Source organism: Rhinoraja longicauda, chromosome 8, assembly GCF_053455715.1.
Source record: "Rhinoraja longicauda isolate Sanriku21f chromosome 8, sRhiLon1.1, whole genome shotgun sequence".
Taxonomy (NCBI): Eukaryota; Metazoa; Chordata; class Chondrichthyes; order Rajiformes; family Arhynchobatidae; genus Rhinoraja; species Rhinoraja longicauda.
Genome location: NC_135960.1, coordinates 13,195,912 through 13,222,243, shown reverse-complemented (window position 1 = coordinate 13,222,243; position 26,332 = coordinate 13,195,912). Strand labels below are relative to the sequence as shown.

Below are 26,332 nucleotides of genomic sequence, written 5' to 3'. Positions count from 1 at the left end.
TCAAATCTGGCCAGCTCCTGCCTCATGCCTCTGTAATCCCATTTGCTATACTGTAATACTGACACTTCCGATTTTCCCTTCTCCCTCTCAATTTGTAGAGTAAAACTTATCATATTGTGATCACTGCCTCCTAATGGCTCTTTTACCTTGAGTCCCCTTATCGGATCAGGTTCATTACACAACACTAAATCCAGAATTGCCATCTCCCTGGAAGGCTCCAGTACAAGCTGTTCTAAGAATCCATCTCAGAGGCACTCCACAAACTCTCTTTCCTGGGGTCCATTACCAACCTGATTTTCCCAGTCTACCTGCATGTTGAAATCTCCCATAATCACTGTAGCATTACCTTTGCGACATGCCAATTTTAGCTCTTGATTTAATTTGCACCCTATGTCGAGGCTACTGCTTGGGGGCCTGTAGATAACTCCCATTAGGGTCTTTTTACCCTTACAATTCCTCATTTCTATCCATACTGATTCTACATCTCCTGATTCTATGTCACCCCTTGCAAGGGAGTGAATATCATTCCTTACCAACAGAGCAACCCCACCCCCTCTGCCCACCTGTCTGTCTTTTCTATACGTTGTACATCCCTGAATATTCAGTTCCCAGCCCTGGTCCTCTTGTAGCCATGTCTCTGTGATTCCTACAACATCATACTTGCCAAGGCCTATGAGCCTCAAGCTCATCCACTTTATTTTTTATGCTTCGCGCATTTAAATACAACACTTTAACTTCGGTATTCACCTCCCCTCTCACACCGGTCACAATTGGCCCTGACCTTACTCTCTTATCCCATCTAGAACTTCCCATTTATTCGAGAGTCCTTTGCAATTTCTCCTGTATTCGCTTCCCCTTTACCTCCATCTTCATATTCCCAATTTGTCAACCCCTCCCCCCCCACTGCTTAGTTTAAACCCACACGTGTAACACTAGCGAACCTGCCTGCCAGAATGTTGGTCCCCCTGCTGTTAAGGTGTAACCCGTCCCTTTTGTACAGGTCACCCCTACCCCAGAAGAGATCCCAGTGGTCTAGAAATCTAAACCCCTGCTCCCTGCACCAGCCCCTCAGCCATACATTCATATCCCCGATCTCTCTGTTCCTTCCCTCACCAGCACAAGGTACAGGTAGCAGTCCAGAGACAACCACCCTCGACGTCCTACTTATCAGTCTTCTTCCTAACTCTCTAAACTCACGTTGCAATATCTCCTTCCTCTTCCTCCCGACATCGTTCGTGCCCACATGCACAACTACTTCCGGTTGATCGCCTTCCCTCGCTAGGATGCTCTGAAGCCGGTCCGTGACGTCTTGAACCCTGGCACCAGGGAGGCAACAGACTATCCTCAAGTCCCGCCTGCCGCCACAGAATCTACTGTCCGTACCTCGGACAATGGAGTCACCCACTACTATGGCTCTTCCTGACCCACTAATATGACTCTTCCCTCCATCTTACCCTTCCCTTGCCAATCAATATTAAGTCTCTCAGTGCTATGACTAATGATGGATTATCAAATACATGGAGCATTATGATATTAAAGATATGACTTATACCCATTACTGTCTCAGTATTCTCCCTCATACACTCTCCAAGATACTGGACGATAGCTGGTAATTTGAGCTAACAGAGGTACTTTACAAAATAACACAAGACTGGCATTCTCCACAAAGACGTCCATGGCAGCATCTACCATGAATCATTGTCGCAACATGCAGAGTGCAATGAGTCACATGCGTTAATTTTTAATGTGGTACCATATGATATTGTAGATGCTGTAATCACCACTAAAGGATTTCACATATTTGAGTCAAATATGTATGTGCCCAGAGTTCAACTTGTTTTTTTTCTTGACAATAACAAAATTGCTACCAAGAAAACAATACTCTGCAAAATTATGAGGATAACATAAATCAAACTATATTTAAAAGGAGCTTTTGAAACAACAAAGTTGAGAAATGCTTCAATCTTTACAGTAGTCTTCATTTTTATAACTGAATTTTCACCATATTTTAAAGCAGGCAATGTCAGGTTTGAGGTTTGAGCGATGGATACTTACTTTGAGAACTAAATTATTGCATAATATGAAGAGAGATGAGAGAGAATGGGGGTGGAGAAATCAAGTTTTCAAATTTGCCTGAATAAAATGGAACAACCTCTGTGGTAATCAAATTCCCAAAACTCGCATAGAATAATACAGCACAGAAACAGGTCCTTCTGATCGGTTTGTCCATGCTAACCAAGATGTCCGTCCAGAGTCATACAGCACTGAATTGGGCCCATCACCACAATTCATCCATGCCGACCAAGATGCTCCATCCAAGCTAGATCTATTCTCCCCATCTGCCCCATATCCCTATCCATGTATCTGTCCAAATGTCTTAAATGTTATTATTTTACCTGCCTCTTCCATTTCATTCAGCAGCACATTCCATAGACGCACCACCCTCTGTGTGTAAAAGTTGTTCCTCAGGTTCCTATTAAATCTTTTGCAATCCACCTTAAATTTGTGTCCTCTAGTTCTTGATTCCCCTACCCTAGAAAAAGATTCTGTGCAGCCACCCTACCTATTTTGCTCATGATTTTACAAATGATGGAAACAGTTGCTCTCCATAAATCAGTGAATAAGGAGGACTTGGTATCTCGGAAGAAAATTGTTGTTTTAAAAAGAAGGTACTAATGATGGTAGGATGGGACTTGTGAACTCTGGGTGTCCTGGTTGTATACATTCTTGCCTGCCCAACCTCCTCCTGTGGCTTAGGCCTTTGATTTCTGGCAACATCGTCATAAACCTACTCTGCTTTCTTTCCAGTTAAATGGCATCTTTCCGATAGTAGGGCGACTAAAACAGAACACGATACTCCAAGTGCAGCCTTATCAACATCTGGTACAACTGTAACATAATGTTCCAACTTCTACACTCAATTCCCTGACTGATGACGACCTATCTACTCTAATCCTATCCAAGTATACTTTGCATACTTTCTTAATTTTCATTTCATAGTATTAACACTTAAATGTTATCAGGTTATTGCCTTTATCATGTATTTGAACGCTGTGGATGGCTAGATTGTAATCACGTATTGTCTTTCCGCTGACTGGTTAGCACGCATGGGTACCACTGTACACGTGACAATAAACTAAGCTAAACGTCTTAATGGATGTAACATCACAAAGGGAGACTCAAAAACAAATACTAAAAACAGTTACCTGCTAACAAATAAACAACTTTCAGATCAAGTCATAATGCCAGGACGCCAAGAGTTCACAAGTCCCAACCTTCCATCAATTTTTTTTAAACAACAATTCTCTTCTTAGATACCAAATCCTCCTTATCCATTGATTTATGGAGACACTCTATTTCCATTTATGGGGATTCATTAATCTGCTTACTCAAGAGGGCAACCCTGTATTAGTGGGAGTGATTGGGAAACATCATGTTCTCCTGCAGAAAACTGCTTGCCGTGAGATGGATTGCATTTGATGTCTTTTGCTGGCAAGAAGTGAAACATCAATAGTCAGTGTGGGGCCAGAACCGGGACTGTAGTGTGGGCTGAATAGGTGGCTCGAGGCAGGAAAGTTGGTGGTTGTGCTGACAACTCTGCTATTTGCTGCTTCAGTAGTAGCCACCAACTACAGCTGAGTTGGATGGTAAGAAATGTCCAAAACTAATCAATGTCCTCCCTGCAAGGCTGCAGGATATCGAGAGCAAAGAGCTTAGAACAATGCAGCACAGGAACATACCCTCCAGCCTACGAAGTCTGTGCCAAATAACTTGCCAGGTTAAACTAAACTCTTCGGCACATGATCCATATCTCTCCATTCCTTCCATATCCATGTGCCAATCTAGAATACTCTTAAATGCTACAGTTGTATCTGCCTCTGTCACCTCCCCTGATAGAATGTTCCAGGCCTCACCACCGTTTGTGGGAAAAGTAAATTGCCTAGCACATCTCCTTTAAACTTTGAAGGTATCACAAAATGCTGGAGTAACTCAGCGGGTCAGGCAGCATCTCAGGAGAGAAGGAATGGGTGACGTTTCGGGTCGAGACCCTTCTTCAGACTGTTGTCAGGGGAGGGGGCGGGACAAAGATAGGATGTAGTTGGAAACAGGAAGACAGTGGGAGAACTGGGAAGAGGGAGGGGAAAGAGAGGGACTGAGGAACTATCTGAAGTTATAGAAATCAATGTTCATACCGCTGGGGTGTAAGCTGCCCCAGTGAAATATGAGATGCTGTTCCTCCAATTTGCGGTGGGCCCCACTATGACAATGGAGGAGGCCCATGACCGAAAGGTCAGACTGGGAGTGGGAGGGGGAGTTGAAGTGCTGAGCCACCGGGAGATCAGGTTGGTTAAGGCGGATTGAGTGAAGGTGTTGAGCGAAACGATCGCTGAGCCTGCATTTGGTCTCGCCGATGTAGAGAAGTTGACATCTGGAACTGCGGATACAATAGATGAGGTTGGAAGAGGTGCAGGTGAAACTCTGCCTTACTTGGAAAGACTGTTTGGGTCCTTGGATGGAGTCGAGGGGGAAGGTAAAGGGACAGGTGATGCATCTCCTGCGGTTGCAGGGGAAAGTACCTGGGGAGGGGGTGGTTTAGGTGGGAAGGGACGAGTGGACCAGGGAGTTATGGAGGGAACAGTCTCTGCAGAAAGCAGAAAGAGGAGGAGATGGGAAGATGTGGCCAGTAGTGGGATCCCGTTGGAGGTGACGGAAATGTTGGAGGATAATCTGTTGTATACGCTGGCTGATGGGGTGGAAGGTGAGGACAAGGGGGACTCTATCCTTGTTACGAATGGGGAGAGGGGGGGCAAGAGCGGAGCTGCAGGATATAGAGGAGGCCCTAGTGAGAGCCTCATCTATAATAGAAGAGGGGAAGCCCCGTTTCCTAAAGAATGAGGACATCTCTAATGCCGCAGTGTGAAACACCTCATCCTGGGCACAGATGTGGCGTAGACGGAGGAATTGGGAGTAGGGGATAGACTTTTTACAGGAGACAGGGTGGGAAGAAGTGGAGTCAAGATAGCTGTGGGAGTCAGTAGGTTTGTAGTAGATGTCGGTCACTAATCTGTCTCCTGTGATGGAGATAGTGAGATCCAGAAACGGTAGTGAGATGTCAGAGATGGTCCAAAAATATTTAAGAGCAGGATGGAAATTAGTGGTGAACTTTGATCTTCTCAACTTAAAGCTATGCTCTCTAGTCATTGACATTTCCACCTAGGGAGGAAGTTTCTGACTGTCTACCCTATCTATGCCTCTCATAATTTGATATGCATCTATCTAAAGCTACTTGTTATATGCATGGAGAAGTTGACTGATGCATGTCACTTCAGTCTTTGTGCTACTGAATCTGAATGAGTTTAGGCTTGAAGGGTTCAGAGTAGAGGCTTGAAGGTATCCACATCTTGTTATCCATGGGATATCGGTCCCTTAATAAGGATTCTATGTATCTGAAATAAAGAAGCTGACTAGATACTCATCATTCATGAATTGAAGATGTGCTATAATAATAGGTTCAATTATAGGGTTTAAGTTGCTGTGATTCTTTCACTAAAATAACGTTGACACATTGAAGATGTACCAAGATTCTATCAGTGATGATGGACTTCAGTAATATAGAGGTTCCAGAAAGTTATTCTTACCGCACAGAAAACAAAGGAAAGATGTAAAAGAACAATTAAAAATGTTGAAGTAAATATGGAGATAAACTATTTCCATTTATGGAGGCTCATTAATCAACAGATATGGATTTAACATCATTGACAAAAGTACCAGAGCAGAGATGAGAATGTTATTTTGTAGTTAATTGTTATAATACAAAATTCCCTATTTAATGGGGTAATGTTGGCTTAATCAATTGTAGCTGAAAGGGAAATTGAATCTAAGAAAAACAAAGTTATCAAGGCTTTGGGGAATGAGCAAGGAGTTGCAATCAATTGGTTATTTCTTTCAAAAAGTGAGCACAAAGAAAACGGGCTGATGGTCTTGTTTCTGTGTTTACCCCAGAAACAGGCTTTATCTCAATTGCATTCAAAATCCCAGTTTTCTTTGGCACAAATTGTCTGCAGCTGCTGAGTTGCTCAATCAAACTTTATCCCTATCGCCCTGATGTTTGCCTGATACATCTATCAACTCAATGTCTTTAAAATCAGGTTACACTGACTTGACAAAATGGTAGATGACTGGCTAGCTGTTCACTATCAGATCTGGCTGATTCACATAAAACCACCATTGTATCGTCCTCTCATCTGCTAACTCCAATAAAATTACTTTATGATCGTTATGGATGCCAAAAGTCAACTTTTACTTTTTTTTTTAACTGCCAAAATGACTTTCCACCCTTGTCGCCTCATTCCCTTCATCCTCACCTCAAACTAAAAATAAATGCATGGAGCTCATGAACTTCCTGGTTGTTAAAATTGGCTTTGCACCTCTGTCCCTTTCCTTCCCGTCCAGCTCACCGTTCTTAATGCTCTCCAGTCCCAGTACCAAACCTTTCCCTTTATTCTCCCTGTAGATTCTTCTTCTGCATGAGACTCTGTTCCCACCCAATCAAACCTGTTCCCGCTATGCTAATCAATTAACCTGGCATCCATTTTCATGACAAACTCTCACACAATGTAAACAAGGTCAAGGAATTAATTGATGACTTCGGAAAGGGAAAGTCTGGAGACCACTTGCCAGCTTTCATTGGTGAGCCAGCAGTGGAGAGACCTAGCAGCTTGAAATTCTTACGTGTTAACATCTTGAATGACCTATCCTGGTGTAATCGCATAGATGTAACCATGAAGTGTGCCAGTGCCTCTATTTCCTCAGAAGGTTTTAAAAAATGACACTGGATACTCTAACAAACATCTATTGATTTACTGTATAGAAACATAGAAAATAGGTGCAGGAGTAGGCCATTCAGCCCTTCGAGCCAGCAGCACCATTCAATATGATCATGGATGATCATCCAAAATCAGTACCCCGTTCCTGCTTTCTCACCATATCCCTTGATTGCTTTAGTCCTAAGAGCCATATCTAACTCTCTCTTGAATACATCCAGTGTGGCAGAGAATTCTACATATTCACAACTCTCTGGGTGAAAAGGTTTTTCCTCATCTCAGTCCTAAATGGCCTACCCCTTCTTCTTAAACTGTGACCCCTGGTTCTGGACTCCCCCAACATTGGAACATTTTTCCTGCATCTAGCCTGTCCAATCCTTTAAGAATTTTATATGTTTCCAAACGATCCCCTTTCATCCTTCTAAATTCCAGTGAATATAAGCCCAGTCGATCCATTCTTTCATCATATGTCTGTCCCGCCATCCCATGAATTAACCTGGTTATCCGTCCTCAATGGCAAGAATGTCATTCCTCAAATTAGGAGTCCAAAACTGCACACAATACTCCAGCTGTGGCCTCAGCAGGGCCCTGTACAACTGCAGTATGCCCTCCTTGCTCCTATACTCAATTCCTCTCGCTAGGAAGGCCAACATGCCATTAGCTTTCATCACAGCCTGCTGTACCTGCACAGCTGATTAAACTATCCTCTCTGGTTGTACCATAACCTGGTGTGGCACTTCCAACGCACGGGAATGCAAGATAGTGCAGAGAGCTGTCGACTCAGCCCGCACCATCCCCAGTCTTCCCCACATCAAAAGCATCTATGTGAGGCGTTGCATCACCATCAAGGATTCCCCATCATCTCATCCATGCCCTCTTCACACTGCTACTGTCAGGCAGGAGGTACAGAAGCCTGAAGTTGCACACCACCATGTTCAGGAACAGCTACTTTCCTACAATTATAAGGTTCTTGAATTCTTGGATCCTAATCCAACTTGACAACAGAACAATATGAAGCATCTCGTTCACTACCACGAACCACAATGTGGGTGTCCCAAATCCACGCCCATTTTTTTCACAGACCTTACTTGCATCCTTTCAAACTGGTGGCCACCACTGGTTCAGCTCTGATCAAAATAACCAGTGATATCTTGTGTGAATATGAACATGATACTTCATTGTTTTGAGGTACAAAAGTTGTTACCTTTGGTGTTCCGAAATATTTATGCTGGACCATATGACAGTTCCCCTATTTCCTTATGGTAGAGAAGTGGGCCATTGTTTCATTAAGTCTCAGCTCTCTGAGCTTTCCCACCAGTCCTTTTCTTCTTCGTCCTTCCTGGTAACCTGCATCTCTCTCACATGCCCGTTATGCATGTGGGAGAGCATCTCTTCTGAGGTGTCCATCCACACATCTGCACAAGGGGTAACATTTAGTCATCAATTTGCTCTCCAGCATGTCTTTGGGAGGTGGGAAGGATAACAGTGTATCCTATGAAGTTACAGGGAGAACACATGGACAGGAACAAAGCTGGTCACTGGAGCAGTGAGGCAGCAACACAAATTACTGAGCCATTGAGTTATTCCTGCTCTTTTGATATAATCCCAAATTTCCCAAACTCTGAATGCCAACTTTATCTCACACCATCTATTTTAATAATTCCACTTTTCTATCGACACCCCATTCTATCTCTCTTACTTCATCCGCTGATGAATTCCCATCCTAACCTTCGTAATAAGAACGCATAAACTGGAAAAGGAGGCCATTTACCCTCATGTCTGTGTCACCATAAAGAACATACAGTTCAGCACAGGAACAGGCCCTTTGGCCCCGAATGCCCATACCAAACATGATGTCAAGTTAAACTAATCTCTGCCTGCACGTGACCCATATCCCTCCATTTCTTGCATATCCATGTGCCTATCTAAAAGCTTCTTAAATGTAATTGTTGTATCTACCTCCATCACCACCCTGACACCCTGGTTATACCGATTCTACTCTGTTTAAAACAAACGTACCAGATATCTCTATTAAACGTTGCCCTTCTCACCTTGAAGCTCTGCCTTCTTAACTTTGACATTTCGACCCTGGTAAATAGGTTCTGACTGTCTACCCTTTATATATGTCTCTCATAACTTTATATACGTATTCAGGTTTCCCTTCAATCTCAGATGTTCCAGAGAAACTGATCCAAGTTTGTCCAGCTTCTACTTATAGCCAATACCCTCTAATCCTGGTAACATTCTGGTAAACCTCTACTAGAAACATAGAAACATTGAAAATAGGTGCAGGAGGAGGCCATTCGGCCCTTCGAGCCAGCACCACCATTCATTGTGATTATGGCTGATCGTCCCCAATCAATAACCCGTGCCTGCCTTCTCCCCATATCCCTTGATTCCACTCTACCCTAGAGCTCTATCTAACTCTCTCTTAAATCCATCCAGTGATTTGGCTTCCACTGCCCTCTTTGGCAGAGAATTCCACAAATTCACAACTCTCTGGGTGAAAAAGTTTTTTCTCACCTCAGTTTTAAATGGCCTCCCCTTTATTCTAAGACTGTGGCCCCTGGTTCTGGACTCGCCCAACATTGGGAACATTTTTCCTGCATCTAGCTTGTCCAGTCCTTTTATAATTTTATATGTTTCTATCAGATCCCCTCTCATCCTTCTGCCAAATTTGTACCAGTTCTCATTTATCCACCACTCCTGTTGACCCGTGTTGGCTGCCATCTTAAAAGCTACCAATCCCAGATTTAATATTAACAATTGATCTCACACCAAATGCTATTTGATGAAGGAAGTTTCAAACTTCTAAAACCTTTTGCATGCTTGGGTGTCTCCTTATGAAGGAAGAAAACACTGATACTAATTCCTGCCTTATTCCTTCCGTAGCCGACCTGTAGAAGTAGCGTTGCTCTAATAAATTGATAGGAAAGTACACAATCTTCATTTGTATCATTTTTGGCAATCAACTTTATCAATTTTACCACACCTTTAAAAATGTATGTTACCACTTCCATGCAGAACTATTAAAACATAAAAGTCCACTGTACCAGATACATTTGGCCCATTATGCACAAGTTGGCTCCTTGCCAAAGCAATTAAATAATAATACTGTACCACTTCCAAGCTCTCTCCATTGGTATTGTACCTATTCCAATATTGATCCAATGCTACCTTAAAAGATGCAATGTATTCTATTTCCCAACAATTCCCCATGGAAAGGTCTTTCCTATTCCAAGTATTCAACAGAAAGCAATTTCTCCTCTTAACCACCTGGTCACATGTATTATTTTGTAGAAAGGTTACACACGTTTAATGTTGTGTTGGGGTTTTTTTTTCACCCTTGGACTACTGAACACAATTGTGTTTGTCATTTCAGCAGAATACTGAGGGAATGCCGCATCATCAGAGGTACAAATCGAAGGTATTTATTTCACAAAATGCTGGAGTAACTCAGCAGGTCAGGCAGCATCTCATCGACCTGAAACGTCACCCATTCCTTCTCTCCTGAGATGCTGCCTGACCTGCTGAGTTACTCCAGCATTTTGTGAAATAAATACCTTCGATTTGTACCAGCATCTGCAGTTATTTTCTTACTCATCAGAGGTACTAGAGGTACTGTCTTTTGGATATGCTGGTAAGCCAGAGATAAAATATTTCACTCAGATAGATGTGTAAAAAAAAATCCATAGCACCATTCCAAGAGGAGAATCAGGGGTCTTTCCAGTGTTCTGACCAAATCTAGTTCTCAGTCATAAGATCAAAAGTGATAGGAGCAGAATTAGGCCATTCGGCCTATCAAGTCTACTCTGCCATTCAATCATGGCTGATCTATCTCTCCCTCCTAACTCCATTCTCCTGCCTTCTCCCTGTACACCCGTACTAATCAAGAATCTATTTATCTCTGCCTTAAATATATCCACCGACTTGGTCTCCATGGCCTTCTGTGGCAAAGAATTCCACAGATTCACCACCCTGACTAAAGAAATTCCTCCACATCGCCTTCCTAAAAGAACATCCTTTAATTCCGAGGCTATGACCTCTAGGCCTAGACTCTCCCACTTGTGGAAACATCCTAACCACATCCACTCTATCCAAGTCTTTCACTATTCTGTATGTTTCAATGAGGTCCCTCCTCATTCTTCTAAACTCCAGCGAGTACAGGCCCAGTGCCACTCTACAGTCATTCGTGCTGTGTTTCCTTCAGTAAAACAATGGATACATCAAAACAAAATCCCTCATTGCCTGCAAAGCTCTTTGGGATATCATCTGATCTGGTGAGGCACCATATAAATGCGGGTCTTTTAATATCCAACACAACAAATTCATGGCAATCTAGTCTTGTTTAAAAAAAAAGTTTTCGATCCAGTTTCAGGTTCCCAACAGTAATGCTAAGTGCATGTAATCTGCAGTTATATTATATAATTCAAACATTGTTGGAAATAGTGTATAATGTTACTCCTGTAACTCTCACCGTCCTGGCAGTGACAGACTCAGACCCACTGGATCAGGTGCTGACAATGGCTTTCATTTGGTTTGACTACAAATCTTTTGATTCCTGTGTGGTACCTCAGCTGCACGGAGGCAGAAAGGAAAGCTCTACAGCGGGTAGTCCATAGAGCTCAGAGGGCCATCGGAACACAGCTACCCGACTTGGAGGGCATCTACAACACACGATGCCTCAGAAAAGCCACCAGCATCCACAAAGACTCTTCACACCCCTGCAACAGTCTGTTCGAACTCCTTCCATCGGGCAGACGATACAAGGCCTTCTACGCCCGCACCTCCAGACTCAGGAACAGCTTCATCCCCAGGGCCATAGCTGCTATGAACCGGTCCTGCTGAGCCGGATGGCCACAACGCATAGATCAACTTGCACTTTACCCTGTCTAAAACTGTCACAATTGTTTCGTTTCGTTGGGTTGCTGTTGTCTAAATTACTTAAATTATTGCATCGTATGGGAGGCGCATTCCCAATCTCGTTGTACCCCTGGGTACAATGACAATAAAGATATATTGTATTGTATTGTATTGTATTCAATAAAATCATCTTTTGCTCATTTAGCTGCAAAGAAGCACTGTTTTGTTCAATAAACAAAAGATGGAGATCTTCCCCATAGTAATGGCTTGCTTCAAAGTAACATGACATATGGGGCAAATAAAATAAACCAATTGTTACTCATTGCTCACCTGTGTCATAATGTTTAGTAGGATCGAGTGTCGGTCAAAGTATGGCCTGCTGTTAAGTGTTGCGAGGATATCTGGCAATAATATTAATGACAGAAATACCATCCTCACACCAACACTGAGCATATGGCAACCTGTAATATTATTTAATTTTTCAGGGTGTTCCCCATTGGGGAAGCGTGTTACCATTTCCTTCTTGCAATATCTTATTTGCAGGGCTCACAAAAATAGTCTTCGGAGGGAGAAGTAACTCGTGTAAAGAGCAGCCATGATGAGAATGTCAGAAAACTACTTTTAACCTCAACTGCACATCGCTTTCGGCATAAAGCTAAGAAACGTGCAAGAAACATTACAGATTCGAATAATTAACCAATTTCACGCTGGGGGATAAAGCTGCAGTCTGTTGTATAAAGTACTGGACTGCCTTGACACATTTTCAGCTGAGCTCATGTTTTATCAACATAAAGGAGGCACCATCTCCTCCGTCCCTAACAATATAGAGCTATTTTGATCCCAGCCTTCCACATCCACTGGATTTCAGAAGCAGCCAACAAGCAGCAAATGTGATCTATCACACCAAACAAAATACAGCTTCATCAGCGGTACAGTATTGCCATCAGCCTGATCTTGCTGAAATGCCACATCTACCATACAAAATGGCTAAAGCACATTAGGATCCAGCTGTGTGAGAATTATGTTAGCAAAGCAATAGGCATTCTCCATACTTGTACTGCAAGCAATATTCTGACAGAGCGCAGTGCTCTGTTGTCCATTGAGAAACACACACACACACACGCATAAGAACGCATACACACACACACACACACACACACACACACACACTGAGGAAACCATACACATTTTCATTTTCATAAACTGGTTAAAACTGAGCCCTCGGAATAATAAGTTAATTTGCATCCGAGCTAATTATTCTGTATCTTTTCCCTCAGTGCAAATGCCGTGCTAGAAATGTTAGCTTGAGATCGTTGAGGCTTGACAAGAAGAAGACACTACCCATTGCTGTTGATGCTCAGAGAACAAGAGACCAGGATTGCCAGAGAATACAGTGCAGGCAGGCCTCCAGTCTTTAAATATATCTACACTATCGCTGCCTGGCAATGCAAGTCTTAATGGAGGATTTTTGCAGGTGTCACTGAATTGAAAGGAATCTCTGACAGGAGGAAAAACAGCAACCAGTGTTTCTTTTTAAAAAATATGTTCTGCTCTGCATGCTACTCGGTAGACTTTTATAATCTGCTCCCTCTTCACAGTTCACCCACACAATATGTACTCACCGCCTCCGAGTCATCGAATCCATGCATGTACAGATTGTCGTACATGGAGCTCTGATAAACCAGCACTGCTGATAAACACCACAGAATGTACGTATATATGTGTTAGTCCAGCTGCAAATAGAGAGCCAGGGAGGGGGGGTGGGGGGTTGGGTGTGGGTGGGGGGGGAGCAGGATCCAGCGCCTGCTGATGTCTGTGACAGAGTTGCGTAGCCCAGTCAAGAAGCAGAGAGAGAGAGAGAGAGAGAGAGAGAGAGAGAGAGAGAGAGAGAGAGATGCTGTTCATTCACATCATGGAGAGCAGGTTATCCCCAGAGACAGCTCAGACCTGGCATTTCTCTGCCTTTCAACCACAGAATAAAAAGCATCCTCTCCTCATTAGGTCCTGATGACACAGTGGAAGGCGAGGATGTGATTGGCTGAGCCACACTCCAGTCAGCTGAGAACAGCCTTTGTTTCCCTGTAGTTGAGGAGCTGAGGATATGGGGGGAGATAAACAAGCTCCTTCCCCTCCCAGAGTGATTTCATCAATTCCTTCTGCTCCAGACATGCATGTTATTTGTAACAGCTTGCGCAAGGACCACCGTACACAGCCAACTGCAACCGCTCATTTTCTTACTTGTATTTTTAATAATTACCACCAGAAGATGTCCAATTCATCTGCTTCGGTGTTTGGCTGGAAATTATATGCTGAACACGGCAATTATGTATTCCCAACTGATAAGCTAACCGAAGCATGTAAGCATTTCTATTATTTCAGCTAATTTCACACTTAGTATAGGTTTATTGGCATTAATGTGCTGCTCTTGAAAGAGAAATCTTCACCAGGGACCCACAGGCCTGTTTGGTGAGGCAATTAGCTCATCACTACCTGTTTAAACTTCCAGCATGTTTTTGTGCGGGTCTATCGTACGCATGTATCTATTTTTGAACCTTAGCGTCTGTATTATACACTTGCTAATTGTGCTGTCCACACCATGAACAACAAATCTTATAATGTTACCTCACTGCATAACTTCTTATGTCAACACTACTTTCTAATGTGTTATCAAATATTAAACATTTATTCTTTTTCTAGAAAGAAGAATTTCTGGTTTGGAAGATGGTCTTTTGTCAATTTTCTATCTCCAAAGAAATAGAGGGCTGAAGGTGGCAAGGGTGCATGTTCAAGGATAATTACAGGTGTAATTTTAGATGTCATTTAACCGATCGTGCAAAGGTAATCTAAAGGAAAGACAAATTGAATTGGAATTTACGAAGCAAAACGTAATTGCAATCTGAACCCAAATTGTAAAAAAAGCAACTAGGAACTGTTTTTGAACTTAGAAAAGGAAAGGAAATTGAAAATAAATATTATTCAGATTACTTAAACATAGTAAAAATACAAACGCAAGGAAGTCATGCACAGAATATTTACCTGTCCTGATTGCAAAATAAAATAGAAAGACATTCTGCTCATAATTTCCATGTATTTGTGACATTATTATTATTGTTTAACAAGGGTGTGAGTTCTATATGATGCACCACAGCAGCAAAGCACACCAGTAGCATCAGGTGTGTTTGATTTTTAACTTTTGATTGAATTACATAGGGTAATCTTAAGATTGTTACAGTACAGAAAGCCATTCTGGCCATCTAGTTTGTACTGGCTTTTTGGAGAACTATCCCCTATTTTTCCCCATTTCTCAGCAATTTATTTTATTTACAAATATTTAAATGATTCCTTTGAAAGCCACAATTTAATCTACAGTACACATTCAGGAAATGCATTTCAGATTGTAACCTAGCACACATTATCCCAATCATTTTAAATCTGTGCACTGATCTTTTACCCATTCATCAGCGAGAATATATTTTTCCCTATTTACCCTGTCTGAAGCTGTTAGAATTTTACATATCTGTGTCAAGTCTCCTCTCAACTTTTTTTGTTGCTCAAAAGAATGGATTATTCAGTTTGTCGTGAAGACCGCTAATGATACAGTAATAGGTAACTGTTCTACCTAAGAACACTGAAGAAGTCTGGTCTACCCCAACAGCTGCTGACGACATTCTACCGCTGCACCATAGAGAGCATCCTAACACCTGGCATCCATGTGTGGTACCTCAGCTGCACAGAGGCAGAGAGGAAAGCTCTTCAGCGGGTAGTCCATAGAGCTCAGAGGACTAGCGGAACACAGCTACCAGCCTTGGAGGGCATCTACAACACACGATGCCTCAGAAAAGCCACCAGCATCCACAAAGACTCTTCACACCCCTGCAACAGTCTGTTCGAACTTCTACCATCGGGCAGGTACTTCAGGACAGCAGAAAGTTGTCTGACCCACAGAAGTGGTCAGTTTTATGGTGAAGCTATGAGGATTATCTAAAGTTACAACATTGCCTTGTCATTCCAAATATCTTAAAGATTATCCATCATTAGATAAGATTGTGAGGAGGCACTGCAGAAGAATACGATAATGATGCCATTGAGAGTGAATTGGTATTTGTCTTCCTGACATCTGGGTCTTTTATGAAAAACCATGATGTTGGTTTACTTTAGATTTACTGCCAGGGCCCAATGTTGGCAGTAATCATCGAGTAGGTCTAACTGTTGCTGCTGTCCCTGTTCTGTGGGAGACAACAAAACCAAGTCATCCGCATAAAGCAGGGATTTGACCTCTCCGTCCAGAAGACAGAGGCCTGGCGCTGTGCTCTGGTCCAACTTTACTGCCAAATCGTTTATGTACACATTAAACAGTGTTGGGCTCAGATTGCAGCCTTGCCGGACACCTCTTCTCTGGGTGAAGAGATCAGTGCATTTGTCCCCAATTGTGACACCACATTTATTATTCAAATACATTGATTTAATAAGGTCGTATACCTTTCCTCCTATACCACAATGGAGAGGTTTGTAATAAAGCCCTTTGTGCCAAATAGAGTCAAATGCTTTCTTAAAGTCAATAAAACAGGCAAATATGTTCCCATTTTTTGCTTGATGTATATGTTTTTCAATGAGTGTGAAGAGTCTAGATATGGTCGGTGTTTTGGAAGGAAGCCAATTTGTTTTTTACTGAGAATATTATATTTGCTAAGGAAATGGGCGGCAGGGTAGCGCAGCGGTAGAGTTGCTGCTTTACAGCGAATGCAGCGCCGGAGACTCAGGTTCGATCCTGACTACGGGTGCTGCACTGTAAGGAGTTTGTACGTTCTCCCCTTGACCTGCGTGGGTTTTCTCCGAGATCTTCGGACTCCCACACTCCAAAGACGTACAGGTATGTAGGTTAATTGGCTGGGTAAATGTAAAAAAAAATTTTTTTTAATTGTCCCTAGTGGGTGTAGGATAGTGTTAATGTGCGGGGATCGCTGGGCAGTGCGGACTTGGTGGGCCCAAAAGGCCTGTTTCCGCGCTGTATATATATGATATGATATGATATGAATACATGATAAAATGTTGCCATTTTTAATTGTTGCAGGTTCATATATATATATATATATTACCTGAACGTAAGAAGATATTTTTAAGAAATAAAACTGATAAAGTTCGTTAAATTTCCCTTTTAATTAAATTGCAGTATAATTTTTCTGGAATTGTATGTGTAAAACACAGACTGAATGGAAGTTTCTGGTGAGTGAACATTTAGAAAGTTAAAGACAAGGTGCAGGGTAGCTATGTGACTAATAATATATAGTAAACACTCAGGAAGGGTCAGAGCATCCAAACTTAAGAGTACATCTCCTGTTAGATCCAGAGAAGGGGAAATGGTAAAAGGACAAAGTTGAAAATTGTCTATCTAAAATGATGCGGCATTCGTAACAAGAAAGGTGAATTAAAAGCCCAAATAAAAATAAATAGGTACAACTTAATAGCAATTTCCAAAGTTATGATTGCATCGTGATCAAGGTTGAGAATTAAATATTCTCAGATACTTCATGTTCAAAAGAGATGGTGGACACTGCTCGATCCATCACAGGTACTGACCTCCCCATCATTGAAGGGATCTATAGGAGGCACTGCGTCAAAAAAGCAGCCAGCATCATTAAGGATCTATACCACTCTGACCATGCTCTCATTTCACTCCTGCCATTAGGAAGAAGGTATTGGAGTTAGGTTAAAAAACACCTTCTTCCCAACAACATCAAGGTTCTTGAATGTTTATATGTTCTATGAACACTCTTGCTTGCACTGGGGACTTCAGACTTATCTTTTGCTTTTTTTTAATCTATTGAAAATGTTCTTGTTTATTGTGTTATATATATGAGTCCTGTGTTTACAGACCTGTTATGCACTGTAAGTAACTGAGATAAGTAAGATGGAAATGGGAACACAAGGGACTGCAGATTCTGGAATCTTGAGCAAAACACAAAGTGATGGAGGAACTCAGCGAGTCATGCACGGTTGCATTCCCTCCACAGTTGCTGCGTGACCTGCTGAAATCCTCCAGCACTTTGCGTTTTGCTTAAAATGGAAATGGGGAAATAAAGAGAGCAAAGATTATGGCTAAGAAAATCAAGAAGTAAAATCAGTGTGCATAGTTGCAATAAATAATAAGGAGCAGAAAAAAATGGTACGAGTTGGCTACAAGCCTCCAAACATTGGTGATCGGTCATCAGGAAATTAAAGGTGTGTGCAACAAGGTTATAACAATAATCTCGAAAATCTAAATTTGCAGGGGCTGGAAACTTAAAACAAAAACAGAAAACACCATGGAAATTCAGCTGGCCAGCTAGCATTTTTGTGGAAGTTAACATTTCACTTCTCGGACATTTCAATTTGGCTGACCTACTGAGTGCTTCCGGTATTTTCTGTTTTTATTTAATACAACACTCATGTGAGACTTTTATTCACTCATATGGTGGGAAACCAAAATTGCAGCATCAACGTGGTGGGTAAACTTATGTAGTGAACTAAAGGTGGTTTTCTAAATCGTCTGTTTTTGATCTGGGATTGTGCAATGGGATAGGGTTCATCAATAATATTGCAATTATGGGGGCTTTAAGGAAAAATGACCATGATATGAGGGAATGATATCTAAAAATGGAAATCAGGATCTTAAACCTAAACAGAGCAAAGTACCAATGTGTGAGATGCGAGTTGGTTATGAAAGATTTCAAATGCATTCAAAGGTATGAAGTGAGCAAGACTACCATTTAAAAGAATTAAGACATAGTTTATAGTAGACTCATAAACACAGAAGGAAAGGTGACCCAGCCATAATGAAGAAGGCATTAGATCAAAAGAAAAAGAGGTGTATGGAAAAAGTTTGTTTTTAAACACAGAGAGTGGTGGGTGCCAGGGGTAGTAGTGGAGACAATAATGATACGGGCATTTCTGAGGGTTTTCGAAAGGCACATGGATGTGCATAGAATGGAGAGATATAAATCATGTGCACCCAGAGAAGGTTAGTTTAGCTTCACATCATGTTCAGCACAGATATTGTGGATGAAGGGCTTGTACCTGTACTGTACTGTTTTATGTTCTAAGAGGTTTAACCTGGTGTCAAAAAGAGCAGATGCACCAAGAAATTAAAAAGGGAAGATCAAATACAAGAATTAATGACCAGGAAATATGTAAAACAAACTTGAAAAGAATCTATACACACACACACACACACACACACATATACATATACACACAACCATATACATATATATATATCTATATATATATATATATATATATATATATATATATATATATATGCGTGTGTGTGTGTGTGTGTTTGTGTGTGTGTGTGTATATATATATATATATTTATGTGTGTATATATATAATATGTATGATTAGTAAAAAGTATCATAGCTTCCTCACAGATTAAGGCAGGGAAATGAAGAAAATTTTGGGAAATAAAGAAATGGCAGAAAAATAGAACAAATATAGTTGTGTCTTGTTGCTTTTTTTTATTATGGCTGTGTGTACCTTAATTGGACCTTTGAAACCTTTGAGTCTGTCTTTATGAAAGACAGAGGAGATCTCCTGAAAATAGTGAAGGAATAAAGATTTTAAGTGAATGTGTTAAAAGGAATTAGCATAACTATTGGAGGAACTAATGGAATTGAAGGTTCCAAGTCCTGGTGGCCTGCATCCCAAGGTTTTGAAGTAGTGGCCATGGAGATGGTAGATATTAATTCCATGGCCACTTGAAAACAGCACCCAACAACATTCTTGATTAGTACAGGTGTCAGAGGTTCTAGGAAGAAGACAGGAGAATGGGGTTATGAGGGAGAGATAGATCAGCCATGATTGAATGACGGAGTGGACTTGATGGGCCAAATGGCCTAATTCTACTTCTATACCTTATGACCTTATAACATTCCATAGATTCCATGGCATCTTCCAAATTTCAATAGATTCTAAAATAGTTTCCATAGATTGGAAGGCAGCAAATGAAACCACACGTTAAAAGAATGGGGGAAGAGTGAAAATAACAAACCACCACAGTCCAGTTAGACTGATGTCAGTGGTCGCAAAAAGCTGAAATCAATGAATAATAGTGGTAGCAGGGCACTTAGAAAATAATAACAGGATTAGGCAGAAATCAAGGAAGATTTCCAAAAGGAAAATAATATTTGACAATAGTCACAAAACGCTGTAGTAACTCAGCAGGAAAGGCAGCATCTCTGGAGAGAAGGAATGGGTGACGTTTCGGGACGAGACCCTTCTTCAGAATGAGCAGTCTGAAGAAATCTGAATTCTTCAGTCTGAAAAAGGGTCTCGACCCAAAACGTCACACATTCCTTCTCTCCAGAGATGCTGCCTGTCCCGCTGTTACTCCAGCATTTTGTGTCTATCTTCGATTTAAACCAGCATCTGCAGTTCCTTCCTACAAATAATACTTGACAAATCTGTTGGGGTTTTTGAGGCAGATTGGAACAGATGGTGTTACGGTGTACATCTGTGGAAGACTATATAGTCAGAGGATCCCCTGTAAGCTGCCAGACAGGAGGCAATTACATATTTGACGTCATTGGATTGTAGGTGATGGAGTGACATGGAGTAAGATTTAGTTAACAGGAAAAATGGACAGTAGGAATTGAAGAGATTTTTTAATTAGGAGGTAGGGACTAAAAGGTGGTGCAGAGCTTAATACTGGGCCCTCAGGTGCTCATCGGCTTTATCAATGATTTGTGTGAAAGGACCATATGGAATATCTCATGGCTTGTTGATGTAGCAAAGCTGGAAGGCAGTGTAGGCATGAAGCTCCTTCCGTAAATATAGACAGGCTAAGTGAACAGACAAGGACATGGTAGATGGAGACGGCAGGAGAATGGGTTAGAAAGGGAAAGGTAGATCAGCCATAATTGAATGGCAAGGCAGGCTCGATGGGCCGAATGGCCTAATTCTGTTCCTATGACTTATGAACTTATAACTTATGAACTTATCATGTGGGAAAACATGGGGACATTCTCTTCACCTTCGAAGGTGGAGTATTATTTTAGATTGTGATAAACTGAGAGGAGCTAGTGTTAAGGGAAAGTCCTTGTTCAAGAATCACTGAGAGTTAACATGTTAGAAAGTGGAGTGTTAAACTGAGAGATGCTGGTGCTAAGAGAGAGTCCTTGTTTAAGAATCAGTGAAAGTGAACATGTCAAACCAAGAAGCAATTTTGAAATGCAAATAGACTGTTGGTGTTTGTTGCAAGAGAACTGGAGCACCATAGTAAAGAAGGTCTTGCTGCAATTAAATTTATTTTATAGGAAGTTTCTCAGTATAGAGGATGACCTACTTCATGTCTTGTTTTGTGGGTTCTGAGGTGGTTAATGAGGACAATGCGGAAACGCGCTATTTCTTCCACTGATGGGCCATTGGGTGGTCAACAACTGCTGATTCCCGGCGAGCGTGGCCAAGCCCTCCAGTAGTCCCGGCGAGCCCACCTTCGGCACCAAAAGGACCCGTCCTGTGAGAGCGAGGAGGGACCCACGAGCTACCGCTGAGAGCGAGGAGGGACATCGAGAAGCAAGGTGGGTTGTCCGAGCTGTCCAAGAGAGATCCCGCTGGCGGACGGACGAGGACGGGCCTGCGGTGGGTGCCGGAGGTCAGATTGACCCCCGGTGGGTGCCGGAGGACAGTCGAGGATGCTCCACCGAGAGAACAAAGAGGGACAAAGGGAAGCCAGAGGATTGGGACTCTTTTAAAGAGCAACAGAAGATAACTAAAAAGGCAATACGGGGAGAAAAGATGAGGTACGAAGGTAAGCTAGCCAATAATATAAAGGAGGATAGTAAAAGCTTCTTTAGGTATGTGAAGAGGAAAAAAATAGTTAAGGCGAATGTGGGTCCCTTGAAGACAGAAGCAGGGGAACAAGGAAATGGCAGACGAATTGAACCGGTACTTTGGATCTGTCTTCACTAAGGAAGATACAAGCAATCTCCCAGATGTTCTAGTGGCCAGAGATCCTAGGGTGACGGAGGAACTGAAGGAAATTCACATTAGGCAGGAAATGGTGTTGGGTAGACTGATGGGACTGAAGGCTGATAAATCCCCAGGGCCTGATGGTCTGCATCCCAGGGTACTTAAGGAGGTGGCTCTAGAAACCATGGACACATTGGTGATCATTTTCCAATGATCTATAGATTCAGGATCAGTTCCTGTGGATTGGAGGGTAACTAATGTTATCCCACTTTTTAAGAAAGGAGGGATAGAGAAAACAGGAAATTATAGACCAGTTAAATTGGCATCAGTGGTGGGGAAGATGTTGGAGTCAATTATAAAAGACAAAATTGTGGAGCATTTAGATAGCAGTAACAGGATCGTTCCGAGTCAGCATGGATTTATGAAGGGGAAATCATGCTTAACTAATCTTCTGGAATTTTTTGAGGATGTAACTAGGAAAATTGACAGGGGAGAGCCGGTGGATGTAGTGTACCTTGACTTTCAGAAAGCCTTCGACAAGGTCCCACATAGGAGATTAGTGGGCAAAATTAGAGCACATGGTATTGGGGGTAGGGTACTGACATGGATAGAAAATTGGTTGGCAGACAGAAAGCAAAGAGTGGGGATAAATGGGTCCCTTTCAGAATGGTAGGCAGTGACTAGTGGGATACCGCAAGGCTCGGTGCTGGGACCGCAGCTATTTACAATATACATTAATGACTTGGATGAAGGGATTAAAAGTAACATTAGTAAATTTGCAGATGACACAAAGCTGGGTGGCAGTGTGAACTGTGAGGAAGATGCTATGAGGTTGCAGGGTGACTTGGACAGGTTGTGTGAGTGGGCAGATGCATGGCAAATGCAGTTTAATGTGGATAAATGTGAGGTTATCCACTTTGGTGGTAAGAATAGAAAGGCAGATTATTATCTGAATGGTGTCAAGTTAGGAACAGGGGACGTACAACGAGATCTGGGTGTCCTAGTGCATTAGTCACTGAAAGGAAGCATGCAGGTACGGCAGGCAGTGAAGAAAGCCAATGGAATGTTGGCCTTCATAACAAGAGGAGTACAGGAGCAAAGAGGTCCTTCTGAAGTTGTACCAGGGCCCTAGTGAGACCGCACCTGGAGTACTGTGTGCAGTTTTGGTCTCCAAATTCGAGGATGGATATCCTTGCTATTGAGGGCGTGCAGCGTAGGTTCACTAGGTTAATTCCCGGAATGGCGGGACTGTCGTATGTTGAAAGACTGGAGCGACTAGGCTTGTATACACTGGAATTTAGAAGGATGAGAGGGGATCTTTTTGAAACATATAAGATTATTAAGGGATTGGACACGTTAGAGGCAGGAAACATATTCCCAATGTTGGGGGAATCCAGAACCAGGGGCGCCAGGAGAATAAAGAGGAGCGATATGAAGAAAGACTGGATAGACTAGGCTTATACTCGCTGGAATTTAGAAGACTGAGGGGGGATCTTATAGAAACATATAAAGTTCTTAAGGGGTTGGAGAGGCTAGATGCGGGAAGATTGTTCCCGATGTTGGGGAAGTCCAGAACTAGGGGTCACAGCTTAAGGATAAGGGGGAAGTCTTTTAGGACCGAGATGAGAAAACATTTCTTCACACAGAGAGTGGTGAATCTGTGGAATTCTCTGCCACAGAAGGTAGTTGAGGCCAGTTCATTGGTTATATTTAAGAGGGAGTTAGATGTGGCCCTTGTGGCTAAAGGGATCAGGGGGTATGGAGAGAAGGCAGGTACAGGTTACTGAGTTGGATGAGCAGCCATGATCATATTGAATGGCGGTGCAGGCTCGAAGGGCCGAATGGCCTACTCCTGCACCTATTTTCTATGTTTCTATGTTTCTATTACATTGAACCCTTTGTAACTTTGTCGGTGGCCTATATCTAGCGGCTCTTTGCATACTTTGTGTATGGTATACAAAACAAAGTATTTCACTGTGATATGTCACATGTGATAATAAAGTATCATCCATTCATTCAACAGGGCAGGCGGATGGGTATTGTGTCATGTGGTCTGCTCCTTCTGCTACCTCTGAGTGTCCCCATGGACTGAACGTTCACAGAGCCATCGCAAATGCTCCTTCCACAGCTTGGAGCGGTCATGGGCCAGAGACGTCCACAAGGCAGTGGGACGTTCCATTTCAAGGAGTTTTTGAGCACATCCTTGATTTGTCGTTTTCTCCATCTCCCTGATAGTCTTGTTGTATAACAGAGCTCAAAGTAGCGTTTCAGTTTTGGGAATATGGTATCAAGAATGGAAATGACATGGTCTACCCAGTGTGGCCACGTCAGTGCACCAGGACTTCAATAAAGGTGATTTAGGTTTGTTTAACCTTCAAGTGAATTTGGAGTTTTTTTATGGAGACAGAAATGAACAGATTGGCCAAACTCTCTTCAGTTCCAATGAATGAGGCACAATCTCATTGAATCACACAAAGTTCTTACAGGCCTTAACAAAGAAGGTGCAGGGGTGATTTTCCATTTACTTGGAGTGTTGGGATGGTTACGAAAGGGCTCAAATTGGGGCATGGCAGCATGGTGGCACAGCGGTAGAGTTGCTGTCTTACAGCGTTTGCAGCGCCGAAGACACGGGTCCTGACTACACGTGGGCTTTCTCCGAGAACTTCGGTTTCCTCCCACGTTCGAAAGACGTAGAGGTTTGTAGGTTAATTGCCTCGTGTTTGTATACTTGGTATAAAAGTGTAAATTGTCCCTCGTTTGTGTAGGTTTGTGTTAATGCACGAGTTCGCTGGTCAGTGTAGACTCGGTGGGCCAAAGGGCCTGTTTTCCCGCTGTATTAATAAACAAAAAAAAAGATGACAGTCCCTCAGGATAAGGATAAGAAGGAATTTCTTCTCCCACAGTGGAACCCAAGTGTTTTCAGTTTTCAGTAGTCAAAACTATTAAATTCATGCACAAGTCATACAATTTAAAACAAAGCACTGTGACTGTGACTGTGACTGTGACTGTGACAATGTCACATCTCATGGATGCCACTTTGATCCATACCACTTGCTGACAGGCCAGGAGAGGTCAATTCTCTGAATTATTGGGGCCAGTTAGCTGAAATTGAATTGGCCCACCTGAACCTTGTCAGCCTACTCCTGACAAGTGGGGGAACCTCATTAAAACTTACTGAATAGTGAAAGAGCTGGATAGAGCGGATGTGAAGTGGATGTTTCTACTCGTGGAAGAGTCTAGGTCCGAGGCCAAAGCCTCAGAATTGAAGGACGTACCTTATGAAAGGAGACGAGGAGAAATTTATTGAGTCAGAGGGAGGTGAATCTGTGGAATTCATTGCCACAGAAGACGGCGGGGGCCATCAATGGATATTTTTAAGACAGAGATTGATAGATTCTTGATTAGTACATGTGTCAATGGTTATGGGAAGAAGGCAGGAGAATGGGGTTGAGAGGGTAAGATCGATCAGCCATGATTGAATGGCAGAGTAGACTTGATGGGCTGCATGGCCTAATTCTGCTCCTATAATTTATGAACATAAAACCCAGGCACCCAGCCAGAGGGGAGAAGGTGAGAGAAGAAGCAGGAGAGAAAGAAGGAAGGAAGAAAGATGATAGAGGAATTGGGGTACCTCCCTGTTAGCAGTGTTCCCCTACCATAGGTTTGTGGAAGTCTACGTCACTGTGACAAACCTGAGACCACCAGCACCACCATGTGGTCAGGACTGAGCTGCCCGAAATAAACCCTAGACAGCCAGTGCCTCTACTGAGACGAAGACTGAGTGACCAGGGCAAGCCTGGGATGGCTCTTCCAGCCCATGGACAATGAGGGACTGTGCCCACACACAGAGGCAAAGACTGAGCTCACAGGAAATCATAGAGACTGCCTGTACTGCCTCTTCAAGCCAATAGCCAAGCTGCCACGATAATCCTGAGACTGCCAGGTTCTACATTCGAGGCAAGGGTAAAGTGCAGGGAGAAGCCCCCTACGGCCCTGGACTTTCTTGTCACTGTAATTAAAGCATATCATGCAGGTTCACCCTACTGCGAGTGTCGGTGTCGTCAAGACTGAGCTGCCCGAAAGAAACCCTAGACAGCCATCATCTCCTACGCCACAGCACTTAAGTAAACCTTGATCTGAAAATAATTAGCAGCATACATCGCTCCAATGTTAGCAATGATATCTGCACATCACCGAGGCTGAGTAGATCCAAAGATTACTGGAATACTAATGAACAATGGAAGCCCTAGAGAAATTGGTTACTCTATTTGTTGAACTCAATTAAGTAGATTCAAACATCTGGTGACTGATTTGTACTTAATCCCACTGGTCTGCATTCCTCTACATTCTTTACTTGTCAAGAAGCATGGGATACAAATCCCCTTGTGCCAAAAGAGTGAATTTTATTTAACATTTTCTCATTGCACATGTTCACAAATTTAATCTAGGACCTCCACATGAAAAGTTAAGGTTTGGTTCAAAATTGATCAAAACAGACTTTCTCTTACCTAGCCCAGCAATCAATAATGATCTAGCTACCTCAGCACTTTCTCCTATCCTATCTACTCCATTGACAATATCTACAGATTCCCTAGAACATTGGTCTGCTCAAACCCACCCACTGGCGTTTTATTCCATATTCAACCGACTTGAATCATATTCTCACTATTCATGACATATGATCAAACTGACCATCA

The 26,332-nt window shown here is 42.4% G+C and overlaps 1 protein-coding gene across 4 annotated transcripts in view; it reads right to left on the bottom strand.

The window, feature by feature from the left end:
* Positions 1-26,332, bottom strand: part of cacnb4a (calcium channel, voltage-dependent, beta 4a subunit) — a 281,947-nt gene that overhangs the window by 166,133 nt on the left and 89,482 nt on the right. The window contains exon 1 of one of the 4 annotated variants that reach the window (XM_078403345.1): positions 13,310-13,637. The exons of 2 other annotated variants lie outside the window; for them this stretch is intronic. In XM_078403345.1, the coding sequence (XP_078259471.1) occupies positions 13,310-13,354 (45 nt within the window). In that variant the 5' untranslated portion in view covers positions 13,355-13,637. Of the gene's footprint in view, positions 1-13,309; positions 13,638-26,332 lie in introns of those variants that run through there. One more of the 4 variants, XM_078403346.1, reaches the window with a different exon arrangement.